Source organism: Mesoplodon densirostris, chromosome 4 (genome assembly GCF_025265405.1).
Source record: "Mesoplodon densirostris isolate mMesDen1 chromosome 4, mMesDen1 primary haplotype, whole genome shotgun sequence".
Lineage (NCBI taxonomy): Eukaryota > Metazoa > Chordata > Mammalia > Artiodactyla > Ziphiidae > Mesoplodon > Mesoplodon densirostris.
The window spans coordinates 77448862-77461798 of record NC_082664.1 but is presented as its reverse complement, the minus strand read 5'-3'; the positions used below and the strand labels follow the sequence as shown (position 1 = coordinate 77461798).

Below are 12937 nucleotides of genomic sequence, written 5' to 3'. Positions count from 1 at the left end.
ACAATTCACCCACTTTAAGTGTACCGTTCAGTGGTTTTCAGGGTATTTAGTTATGCAGCTATCACAAATTTTAGAACATTTTCATCCTCCCCCCAAAAACCCATTAGCAATAATTATCCATCTCCCCCCAGCCCTAGGCAACCACTAATCTCATTTGTCCCTAAGGGTTTGTCTATTCTGGGCATTTCATATAAATGGAATCATAATATGTGGCGTTTGTGTCTGGCTTCTTTCATTTAACATGCTTTCAAGGTTCATCTGTGTTGTAGTATGTATTAATACCACATTCCTTTTTATTGCTGAGTAACATTCCATTATGTGGATATACCACATTGTATCCATTCATCAGTTGTTTGATATTTGGGTTGTTTCCATCTTTTGGCTACTATGAATAATGCTGCTATAAACATTCACGGAAGTTTCTGTGTGCACATATTTCTCTTGAGTATATATCTAGGTGAGGGATTGCTGGTTATAATGGTAACTGTAACTTTTTTTTTTTTTTTGCGGTACGCGGGCCTCTCACCGCTGTGGCCTCTCCCATTGCGGAGCACAGGCTCCGACGCGCAGGCCCAGCGGCCATGGCTCACAGGCCCAGCCGCTCCGCGGCATGTGGGATCTTCCTGGACCAGGGCACGAACCCGTGTCCTCTGCATCGGCAGGCGGACTCTCAACCACTGCGCCACCAGGGAAGCCCTATGTTTAACTTTTTGAGGAAACACCAGACTGTTTTCTAAAGTGCCTGCACTATTTTACATTCCCAATAGTAACGTATGAGGGTTCCACTTTCTCCACATGCTGACCAACACTTGTTATCTTTTTTATTATTTTATTATTTATATAGCTACCCAATGGGTATGAAGTAGTATCTCACTGTAGTTTTGATTTGCATTTGCCTAATGGCTAATGATGTTGACTGAGTCCCCATTCACATGATTCCTGACGATCTGTATACCCTTTCTGGAGAAGTGTGTATTCAGATCCTTTGCCCATTCTGTAACTGGGTTACTGCTTTATTACTAAGCTTTAAGAGTTATTTTTATGTTCTAGATATAAGTCTCTTACCAGATATGATTTGCATTATTTTCTCCCATTCAGTGGGTTTTCTTTCACTTTCGTAATGATGTTGTCCTTTGAAGCACAAAAGTTTTTAATTTTAAAGAAGTCTGAATTCTTTTTTTCTCGTGCTTTTGATGTCATATCTAAGGTGGCTTTGCCTAACACAAGGACATGAAGACTTACCTATACTTTCTTCTACAACAGTTTTATAGTTTTAGCTCTTATATTTAGATCTATGACTCATTTTTGAGTAAATTTTTGTGTACGGTGTGAGGAAGGGGCCTAACTTCATTATTTTGCATGCAGATAACCATTTGCTCCAGCACCAAGGCAGTGGCACCAAACTATGTTCTTCACTATCACACACTCATAGGAAAAAAATCCAGTTTCACTAAAAAATGTCCTTGACACGGTAAAAATGATTAATATTATGAAATCTTAACCCTTGAGTGTATGTCTTTTTAATATTCTGTGTAAAGCAATGGGAAGTACACACAAAGCACTTCTGTGTGCAAACTGAAGTATGATGGTTGTCTCAAGGAAAAGCACTTGTATAATTACTTGAGTAACAAACTGAACCAGCCTTTTTTTTTTTTTTTGCGGTACGCGGGCCTCTCACTGTTGTGGCCTCTTCCGTTGCGGAGCACAGGCTCTGGACGCACAGGCTCAGCGGCCATGGCTCACGGGCCCAGCCGCTCCGCAGCATGTGGGATCCTCCTGGACCGGGGCACGAACCCGTGTCCCCTGCATCGGCAGGCGGACTCTCAACCACTGCGCCACCAGGGAAGCCCTGAACCAGCCATTTAAACTGAGTTGGGCATCTGGCATACATTTTCTTGAAAATGAATTAAGTGAGCCTATCACTTCAAGGAAAACAAATGACAAACATGTTGTCAATGATGAAATTCGAGTTTTCAAGCAAAAATCAAAATTTTGAAAAACTTGTACCCACCATTGTGAACTTGACAGCTTCTCTACTTACTCAAGACTTTTCTGATATCGGTGGTGATATTAACATACACGATTCTCCAATATCATAAAATGAAATGTGTACATTTACCGGATCGGTACAACTGAGGGAACCAATATTTTCCAAATAAGCAACGCATGTTACAAAATCATCCATGGGTAAAGGATCAAAGGTGCAAGACAGACCCATAACTTGAGTATGAAAAGTTCACTGCTGTGGTTTTAGATTCCACATTACAACTAACTTTCAAGAGATTACCACTTCCAGACTTTTAGTGTAGTAATAACAAAGAATATCCATAATTATCTGAAAAGGTTATTAAAATTTCTCCCTTTTCCAGCTTCATGTATGTATGAAGCTAAATTTCTTTATGTACTTGATACAACCCATACAAAGAAATGCTTTGTGGGGACCTGAATAATTTAAGAACGTAAAGGGGTCCTGATATCAAAGAGTTTGAGAACCACTGTGCTATGATTCCTACAACATATATTAACACTAACTCTGGCATCAAATATTCTCTCCTCCCCAAAATTTTGCTACATGCATTCCAACTATGGGATTTTGTGGCACTAGAATTACTAGTACCTTGATAACCTCCCAAAATTAGCAACAGGTATTCCCTTATATTTAATGCTTATGTGTTCTGGCTACTGACATATATTTCCTAAACATCTGTCTACAAAAAACACCACTGAAACTAACCAAAAAGTCTCTTTCAGTATTTTTTGATACTTGAAATCTTGGTTGAGTCAAAATTTTTTAGCAAAAAAAAACACGTACGAAAATTCAAAATTTTCGTAATAAATTTTTTAAAAGTATATGAAGAGGGACTTCCCTGGTGGCACAGTGGTTAAGAATCTGCCTGCCAATGCAGGGGACACAGGTTCAATCCCTGGTCTGGGAAGATCCCACATGCCACGGAGGAGCTAAGCCCGTGCGCCACAACTACTGAAGCCCGTGCACCTAGAGCCCGTGCTCCACAACAAGAGAAGCCACTGCAATGAGAAGCCTGCGCACCACAACGAAGAGCAGCCCCTGCTCACGACAACTAGAGAAAGTCCACACACAGCAACGAAGACCCAACGCAGCCAAAAGAAAAAAAAGCATATGAAGAATATAATTATGTAACTTAATCATTAATAACATGGGAAAACCATATAAAGGGATCTCAATATAATTGAAAATAGGGAAAGAGAAAAAAAGGCCCACGTATTCAGCTTTTTTATGAAGATAGGGGAAACAAATCCATCAAAATCTCCAGGATTTCAATGAATATAAAATGCCTGGTTTTCCACTGCCCATCAAAAAGGTAAGAGGATGAATCCTAATTTCTCTTGGAACCCATGTACTTTGACCATTTCATAGAATATTCTTGATTGATTCTTTACAAACACCAGTGGGCTCTAACATCAGAAAAAATAAATAACAGCAGAATATCTAAAGATAATAAATTTAAATAAATTTTTTCTTACAATGTGATTCAATGAAAAGGATTACAGTAAAGCCAAACATTTTCACAGCAAAATCTGGGGCACTACTTTGTATTTTCAAACCTTATGAGGAGTACAAATGCCTTATACAGGTTACATCTGCAAACAGTCTTCTGAAACTGTGGGAGATTTTTAATAATCTGCTTGCTCAACTCTGCTGCTTAACCGGCTCCAGATTCCCATGTGACCTCTTCTGCTGGGGAGGTCTTTAGGACTCAGACTTGAGCCCCTGTCAAATCTGGACTTTCTAGATGAACCATTTTGCAGCAGTGACCCCGGGTGTGCAGACTCTCAACATCCACCAAACCCTTTCTGTCTCCAAAGCCTGCCAATTTCCAGTCTGTCTTGTCCACTTAACACTCAAGTGTTGCTGAAACAGGTGTTTCAGATGGGAACAGTATTTACTGAGAAAGCACTTTCTGTATGTAATCTACAATAAAACTTTAGCTGTAGTATGCATCATCACATTCAAAACCCCAAATCAAGACCTCATTTGTTTATTTTTGCTTTTATTTCCTTTACTTTAGGAGACAGATCCAAAAAAAGTATTGCTATGATTTATGTCAAAGAGTGTTTTGCCTGTGTTTCTTCTACATTTCAGTCTTTAATAATAGTGGGAAACATATAGTAGTTACTGTGGGCTAGGCACTATTCTAAGTACCTTATACACATTAGCTCATTTAATTCTCACAGCAACACTTATAGATGTGAAGATGGAGGAGACTGGAGCACAGAGAGGTTGGGTCACAATAAGTGGTGGGGTCATGGATTCAAGCCCAGGCAGTCTGGCTTCAGAGTGAGCCCTTGCCCAGTAGGCATATATGGGGTGGTGCAGTGGTTAAGAATCCGCCTGCCAATGCAGGGGACACGGGTTCGATTCCCGGTCTGGGAAGATCCCACATACCGCGGAGCAACTAAGCCCACGCACTACAACTACTGAAGCCCATGTGCCTAGAGCCCGTGCTCTGCAATGAGAGAAGCCACCCCAATGAGAAGCCCAGGCACTGAAACAAAGAGTAGCCCCCGCTCGCCTCAACTAGAGAAAGCCCGCACGCGGCAACAAATACCCAACGCAGCCAAAAAGAAAAAAAGATATATGCACCCCAATGTCCACTGCAGCATTATTTACAATAGCCATGATATGGAAGCAACCTAAGTGTCTATCAACAGATGAATGGATAAGGATGTGGGGTGTACGTGTACACACACACACACACACACACAGGAATATTACACTCAGCCATAAAAAGGAATGAAATTTTTCCATCTCCGACAACATGGATGGACTTAGAAGGTATCATGCTTAGTGAAAAAAGTCAGAGAAATACAAATACTGTATGATATAACTTACATGCGAAAGCTAAAAAATAAACTCGTGACTATAATGAAACAGACTCACAGATATAGAAAACAAACTAGTGGTTACCAGTGGGGAGGGAAAAAATAGGGGTAAGCGGTTAAGACGTGCAAACTACTGTATAAAATAAACAAACTATAAGGACATATTGTATAGCACAGGGAATACAGCCGATCTTTTATAACTATAAATGGAATAATATAACCTTTAAAAATATAACCTAAAAAATTACAATTTAATAATATCAATTGTGCTTACATTATCTTTATTTTTTAACAGCAATTTTTTATTTTTGGAAAGTGACACAACTGTCCATTTACAGTGATATAAAGTATGTTCTCTGGATGTATTAAGGTTAAAGAATTTTTTGGAAGATGAAAAGATGACAGAGAGTGGTAAATGACTAAGTGCCCGACAAGCATTCTCAGCCAGAAGATATTGATGTTAAGTGTGCGTATCTCATAGAGCCCTAATGGGCTCAGGGCTCGGGAGGCACCAAGTATTAGAGAAGAGGAAAGGGACATATTGAACACGGATAAGTTCAGAGCTAAGAACAGAAGGTCTGGTCAGCAAGCTTAAGTCCCCAGTTCTCGGAAGCCCTGAGACAACTCCTAATCCTTCCGCAAAGAGACTTAATTTATCCTCTGGAGAAAGGAGCTCAAAAAGGCTCTAGATACTAGGCCCAGCAGAAGGCAAGTACTAAATGCTGAGGAATTAAATGAAAGTCTGTTTTCTGAATGACAACAACTGCCCCAAAGACAAGAATTAGAGGACTTGTCTTTGAGCATCACTGAATTCAGAGAAAAAACTTCAGATACTGTCAGTATCTGGGGGTTCTTCATCGAATAAGCTAACCTATTCACTCTATCGTAACCCCTCTCTACTAGTTGAGAGACCCTATTCATGCAGAGCTTCCCACCAGTTTCTTATTACCTTATTCTTAATACAAATGGGTAGCCAAGCCTCATTTTGATTTTTGTGAAGTGTCCTTCATGTAAGAGAGAAAGCAAAGAAATCCAGAGGAAACAGGCATGGCCGAGGACAGAAAATAAAAATTAAATAAAACATCCTCTATAAGAGAAATAAATATAGTACATCCATGAAACGAGAAAAGAATAGGGGACAAAAAAAAATTCAATAAAAAGTAGTAAAATAAAGTTAAGAAACAGTATCTGGAAGTAGAAGATAAAGAGACAGGAAATGAAATGGAAAGATAATAAATTTAAGCCAAAAGGTCTAAACCTTACTAAATCGGAATTTCAGCGGGAAAATAAACCAGATCACTGAGGAAATGGGGAGAAAATGATCAATGAATGCAAAATTCCAGCACTGACGGATGTGAGTCTTGAGACTAAAATGGCCCCCCACTTCCCAACTCAATGCAACGGGGGTGGGGGGGAAAGACTCATACCAGGGCAGTGAAATTTCAAAACACAAGGAATAAAGAGATGTTTTACAGAGAACAATAGGCCACATATATTGGAACAGGAAATAGAATCACATCAGCCTTCTTCTCAAAAGTAAGACTGAAAGCTTGAAGGCTGACAAATAGCTTCAAAATTCTGAGCAGAATTCTCAGAGATTTTCAACCTTGAATTTTATACCCACTGAACTATATTATTAACCAAAAGTGGAGACAGAATAAAACTTTTTAAGACACATAAGGGCTCAAGAAACATCTATTCTCTGTATTCTTTCCTAAGAAGCTCTTAGAGAAATGCTCTAACAAAACAAAGGAAAAAAAATCAAGATATGGACTGTAGGATACAGGGGACACTGGAAAGTTCCAAGGTTCAACAGGCCTAGAGAGCAACCCGTACAGATAGAGCAGAATAATGTAAGGCTGAGTGGGTGGGTGGGTGGGTGTTGGTGGTATTTAAAAAACAAACACAGACTTAATAAAATATCTCATGAGTGTGAAAATTTTAGAATAAAAAATTGATGAGACTATGACAGATCTGCAGGAAAAAAATTAGGGCTAGGGACATTTAAAAGAGGAGAGAAATTGAAGTAATCATTAATGCCAGGAAAAATGAAAAACTGCAGAGAAAAGGAAAGGTAATTAATTGTACTCTACTGCTTCGCCCAGCAGTGAAAATAGTTGCATGAGCATAACAATGTAAACTGACTGAGTTTACTAAAACTTTTTGGGGAAAAAAACTTACCAAGAGGGATGGATATGTGATAAAGCAAGTATGATAAAATATTAATTGTGTAAACTAGGTGGGGGTACATGGGTTCTTACTGGAAATTTCTTTTACCTTTCTGTATGTTGAAGTTTTTCATAACTGTGTCAAGAAGAAAATTTACAGGAAGTGTCAGGAGGTAGGGAAGCTGGAATGAATATGATGGTATAAGACAGTTAAATTTCAATCCTAATCTATCAAAACAAGAGTTAATATCTACAACTGATAAATCAAGAAATAGCAGTATATAGATATTACTTCAAAATATGAAAGAAAGTGAAGAACTGGAAAGTGGGTGCTTCTGGGTCAGGTGACTGTTTTTTGTTAAGGCTGTTAGAACTATTTGGTTTTTTAAAACCTATGTATGGGGCTTCCCTGGTGGCGCAGTGGTTGAGAGTCCGCCTGCCGATGCAGGGGACACGGGTTCGTGCCCCGGTCTGGGAAGATCCCACATGCTGTGGAGCGGCTTGGCCCGTGAGCCATGGCCGCTGAGCCTGCACGTCCAGAGCACAGCAGTGAGAGGCCCACATACCGCAAAAAAAAAAAAAAAAAAAAAAAAACCTATGTATGTATTACTTGATTAAAACTGATTTTTTAAAGTGCAAGGTAAATAATATAAGTGGTAAGGAATCGGCAAAAATTGTGAGGGTGGTATCGGAATGATAAAAGTTGGGGAAATACTGCAGCAGAGGAACAACTATCTTCCTTTGAACCAAAGGGGTACTGTATTAAAACACGAAACATTTTTGAAGTCTCTAGTTATAGCTAAGATACCGATCTAATTCATCACCCAAACCGAGACAATTTTGAGAATAAAAAAGTATGCCATTAATTACATATGTACAACAGGTGAACAGTTTCAGGAAAGGCAGGACTTATGATCACCCTGAGTACAGTCTCTATAAAAATCTCTTCAAACCAAGAAAGGAATGCATGAGAGCTCAGAAATCAAGTTACCATCATTCACTGAGTGCCTACTACACGCCAGGCACTGCACTTGGTAACAGTGATAAAAAATAAATAAAAATTTGAGTAAGCAAGAATAAATGAATCCTAACCTGCCCGGGCATGTACTTCCATCTAGCCTTCCTCTTCACTCAAGAAACCAAAGCATTATTTAAACCTTTCTCTAGCTCACGCCAGAGATAAATGAGCCATAACGAACTGAGATGGGTAGAAGCAAGCCGTTATTTGTTGAAAGTAGTATGGAAACTGCCCATATTTTAAAGAACCTTCCTAAGCCACAAAAGATTACTGCCTAGTCTTACTTAGAGAGCAATCCAGAACAAGAAACTTGTCCACAACAAAAATCAGCAAAGAGCCAGAAATTGCCACTCAAGAGAAACACTGACACTATAGGTTATTAGTTTTCTCCACAGGCACAAACTTCCTTTTTGAGGCTGGAGCCACTCACTCCTCAGTCCTGACCAGTAGTGCAGCACCATATGAATGAATGCAATGGATCAGCATTCCTTTTGAAAACAGCTGCTATTCTGATTTTTTATGGAATTCTTTTGGGTTAAAAGGCAGATGACTGAAGTCAGGGTTCACACACACACAGCAGGATGTCCTAATAGGTAGGTCTCAAATGAGTCATAGGTGTGCATGGATACAGTATTCTCTCAGCTCTCAAAGCAGCTGGGACCCCAGGATGGTGGGTAACCTACCCCCTTGTACCCTATGCAGTACTAATCCTATCACTTGGTTAAAAACAATCACAATCATGAAAAGGCTGGGAAACCCTGAATATGGACCCGGTAAGTATAAGAAGACAGAGGAGAAGCCCCCAGCTGACGCTCATGATCCAATACCATCACCTGGGGTTCTCTAAAGCAGAACAGACAGGTGCTGCAAACCCTTTCTGCTCCGAGCAGTTCTCATTTTAAAAAATGACAGGCGGGCTTCCCTGGTGGCGCAGTGGTTAAGAATCCTCCTGCCAATGCAGGGGACAAGGGTTCAAGCCCTGGTCCGGGAAGATCCCACATGCCGCGGAGCAACTAAGCCTGTGCTCCCCAACTACTGAGCCTGTGCTCTAGAGCCCGAGCCACAACTACTGAAGCCTGCGCCTAAAGCCCATGCTCCGCAACAAGAGAAGCCACCGCAACGAGAAGCCCACGCACCACAAAGAGTAGCCCCCCGCTCGCCGCAACCAGAGAAAGCACGCACGCAGTAAGGAAGACCCATTGCAGCCAAAAATAAATTTAATTAATTAATTAATTTTTAAAAAATGAGAGGCAGGACTAGACTAGACTAGACTCAAACATCCAGAAAGAGTCATAAATAGTAAGTTTTAGTCACTATGGAGGTCTCCTGTTTCATTTCTGGCTGGGCCCATTTTCTTATTCCTAAAATGACACTTTTTACTCAGGTATAACGTTTAATGCTTTAGAAATTTCTACTCAAACAGAAATGTATGATACTGCAACTGTTTGGGGGATGTTAGTTATGAAAATTGTGATTAAGAGGTACATCTTAGTTACAATAGCCTCACAAAATGTACCTTAGCCAAACTCAACTTGCATAGATGAGATCAGGAAACACATTAGCTCCTACTCTTATTTAAAAAACGAAAAAGAAAAAAAAAAGGTTGGTAGCCTTTTGGTGCTCTATAACTCTAGGCAGTTGAAGACCGTTGGAGCTACCACAAGCACCCACACAGTTCTGAGAGGCTAATGCTTAAGGGTATCTAAAACTTAAAAGTGGGTGTGGGGGACTCTGCTGGTGGCGCAGTGGTTAACAACCCACCTGCCAATGCAGGGGACACGGGTTCGAGCCCTGGTCCGGGAAGATCCCACATGCCGCGGAGCAACTAAGCCCGTGTGCCACAACCACTGAAGCCTGCGCGCCTAGAGCCTGTGCTCTGCAACAAGAGAAGCCACTGCAATGAGAAGCCCTTGCACCGCAACCAAGAGTCGCCCCCCCTTCCCGCAACTAGAGAACGCCTGCATGCAGCAACAAAACCCCAACGCAATCAAATAATTAATTAATTAATTAAAAGTGGTTGTGGAGCCCAAACTAATCTTTCAGTTAATTTTTGTTGTAACAGAGATTTCTTTGCAGATGGGAGCTGACAACACAAGGCTTGGAATTTCTATAGTTAACTTCAAGTTATTCTCATTTCAATGCCAGTTTTCTTATTCAAAAAAAAAATAGTGTAGAAAAACAAATATAGCTTGCACCTGTACATTTCACTATTTTCCTGCTGCAGCTAAGAGGATAAGCAACCAGAACTTATCCCAGAAAACTATGATCTTTGGTTAAGCAGATCAGAATCAAAGTACTGCAACCTGGAACAACAATGCATAAAGAAATTCTACAGGTGGGTTCTAGGCATAGTTGTTAAAATTTACAGGTATAAAAAAGCAGAAAGTCTATTCAAATAAGATTTTTCATAATGATACACCACAAATTTTGCTAATGAGTACATTTTTATATTGATTTGGCTTGTAACTTTGTAACACCAAGATCTTATTAAAGTCTAACATGCTCCTTTCAAATGACAGGAGGGCCAAGATAAATTTTAATGATTTCTGAGAAGCAAACAAAAAAATGGGGGCCAATAACTTTCATGGATTTAAAAACTGTCATTTGACATTAAGTTTGCCAATCTGTCTCCAGGCCTCAAGCTTTTCCTAGTTTCATGCTTTGCATTCACCTATCATGTAGAGGAGCTTTGAACTCTAAATTAATCTTAGCTTCCATACATGGTCTAGAGAGGATAATTTGATAAACTCTGAATCACTGGGACTAGAAGCAACCACCACAGCAAAGGTGTGTAATTTTGGGGTCTATGGGTGGAAGAGAGGGCTTTTGATGACTACTTGTACAATAATATTTTAGGAAATATCTGGGCATTTAGAAAGTTTTTCTAATACGGATCACATTCAAACTTTAAAATGAGACAGAGAAACTGTAAAAACATCTGGTAGAAATTAACCAATAAAAATTTTTAAAATAAAATTTAAGTTCGGCTTTTGCCTAGCAGAGTCCTTATTTTTGCTTCTCATAAAATGCAAAGAACCCATTTTATTCTCAATTATCTAATGCATTTATGCTCAAAAGATGAAACATGCACGGGTACCTTTAATATGAATGCTAGGGAAATGACCAATTTTAATAGCTTGGTTTTTAGAAGATCAGTTTGAAAGGCAATTTACAATGCTGAAATCAGAACTGATCATTTTTGTCAGGACGCTTTTCAGATTTGAAAAAGTCTTCGTTAGTTTTATCTTCCCTGAATGACAGAGTTCAGAAGCCAGGCTTAACCTAGATAGCTCAGAATGCACCACAGGATGCAATCAAATGTTTGAATTGATAAGTTACCAGCATAAAAGTAAAATCGTTAACTGGGGACTTTTTCAAGCAGCAAAAATGCCCAATCCCTAAAAGACTGGGAACTGCAACAGCTCTTTTTCTGAACACGTGCCCCGGATACTCAACCAAGGAGGAAAACTAATGAGGTTTTAGGCAACACATCGTTTTTTGTATTAACTAAAGCCTGCAGGTTTTCAGCGTTAGGTTTCTGTGTTGCCCACAGCAGGGCCTAGAACATGAGGCGGTTGCGCGTGAGCAGTATTTCTTTTTTTAACTCCAGCAACAGCCCCGCAAACGATAAACGCCAAGAGCCCGATTCACATTCTCTTGGACCCTCCATCCATCCTTGACGAAATGGTTGTAATTCTGGCGGGACCTAGGGCGCAACACTGTGATTCTGGGAGGACAGAGCGAGTGCGTGGGTGTGTGCGAACACTGCAGGAGGGGGCAGCAAGACTTGATCACGGAGTGGGAGGGAAGGATGATGATGCCTCTCCTAGGGCGGGAAGAAACTACGAGAGGTGGTTGTTATGCATGACGGGGGCTGGCACGCAGGGAAGATGGTGGTGGCCGCAGGGCAGGGTGATTGCCGGGGGGATTCCCTGTTACTGGGCGGCGCTCGGAGCCGCCTGCGGTGAATGATCCTGGAGCAACTAAAGCGGCGCGACACTGAACCCGGGAATTACCGACGGAAAGGGGAAAAAAGGCGCCGAGAAACGGGGTTATTATGGGATGGCAAAAGGGGCTCCCTAGGGAAAATTACGGGATCTATCTCACCCTCCAATTGCTGTACAGTCTCTTCACTCGCCGGTAATAAGCGTCTTTGTCCAGAGTTACAGCCATAGCCACAGACGCCGCTCCTCCTCGGGTTCCGAGAATCACGCGAGGTCCCGGCTCCGCCACCCTCTCTCGGCCCTGGAATCCCGCACTCTCCCTGTGACCCGGAAGTATCGACCTCAAAGATGCCCTTTCCGCTTCCGGGTCCCAGCAGCGCTTGGGATTCTTTTATTTTTATTTTTTAAAATCCTTCCTTCGGAGATTAGGGGGAGGAGAGGATGGAAAAGAGTGGGGAAAGCAACAAAATATGTAACGCAAAAACTGTTCAGATTTTCGCGGGGTTTTCTTGTCAATTTAGTAACAGCCGCACGAGAGTCGACGTCATCACGTGACCCCCTGCACCCGCCCTTACTTTCTGCCAGGCCGCGGTTTCCAGGCCCTCAGACTCCTTGCCGAGGCGGAGGCGGCGGCGGCGGCGGCAGCGGCGGCGACCGCCGCTGGGCACTGCGAAGGAGGCGGGAGTCCTGACGTGCCGGCCCCGCCCCACACAAGCTGCCGCGCGCGGGTGCAGTGGCCCCACCCAAAGGAAGGGGAAGCGGAAAGAGCGGGGTAGGAGTGGGAAGACTGCAGCGTAACTCGGTCCGTTCCTATCCTAGAAAAGGTGCGGAAGTAAAAGCCTCTGCTGCTTCAGGGCTGGAAGGATCCTCGGTGCCAGGACGCTGGGTCAGGGGCTCCGGGCGGACAGAGAGCTCAAACCTGGGAGAGGAGCCCACCCTGCCCG

At 41.7% G+C, this 12937-nt stretch overlaps 1 protein-coding gene across 1 annotated transcript in view; it reads right to left on the bottom strand.

Annotated features, from left to right (window-relative positions):
• The window catches only part of SUPT16H (SPT16 homolog, facilitates chromatin remodeling subunit), a 34754-nt gene extending 22104 nt beyond the window's left edge, over positions 1 to 12650 (bottom strand). The window contains exon 1 of the mRNA XM_060096501.1: positions 12157 to 12650. Coding sequence (XP_059952484.1) covers positions 12157 to 12222 — 66 coding nt within the window. The 5' untranslated portion in view covers positions 12223 to 12650. The remainder of the gene's footprint in view (positions 1 to 12156) is intronic.
• Between the last annotated feature and the right edge of the window lie 287 nt (positions 12651 to 12937).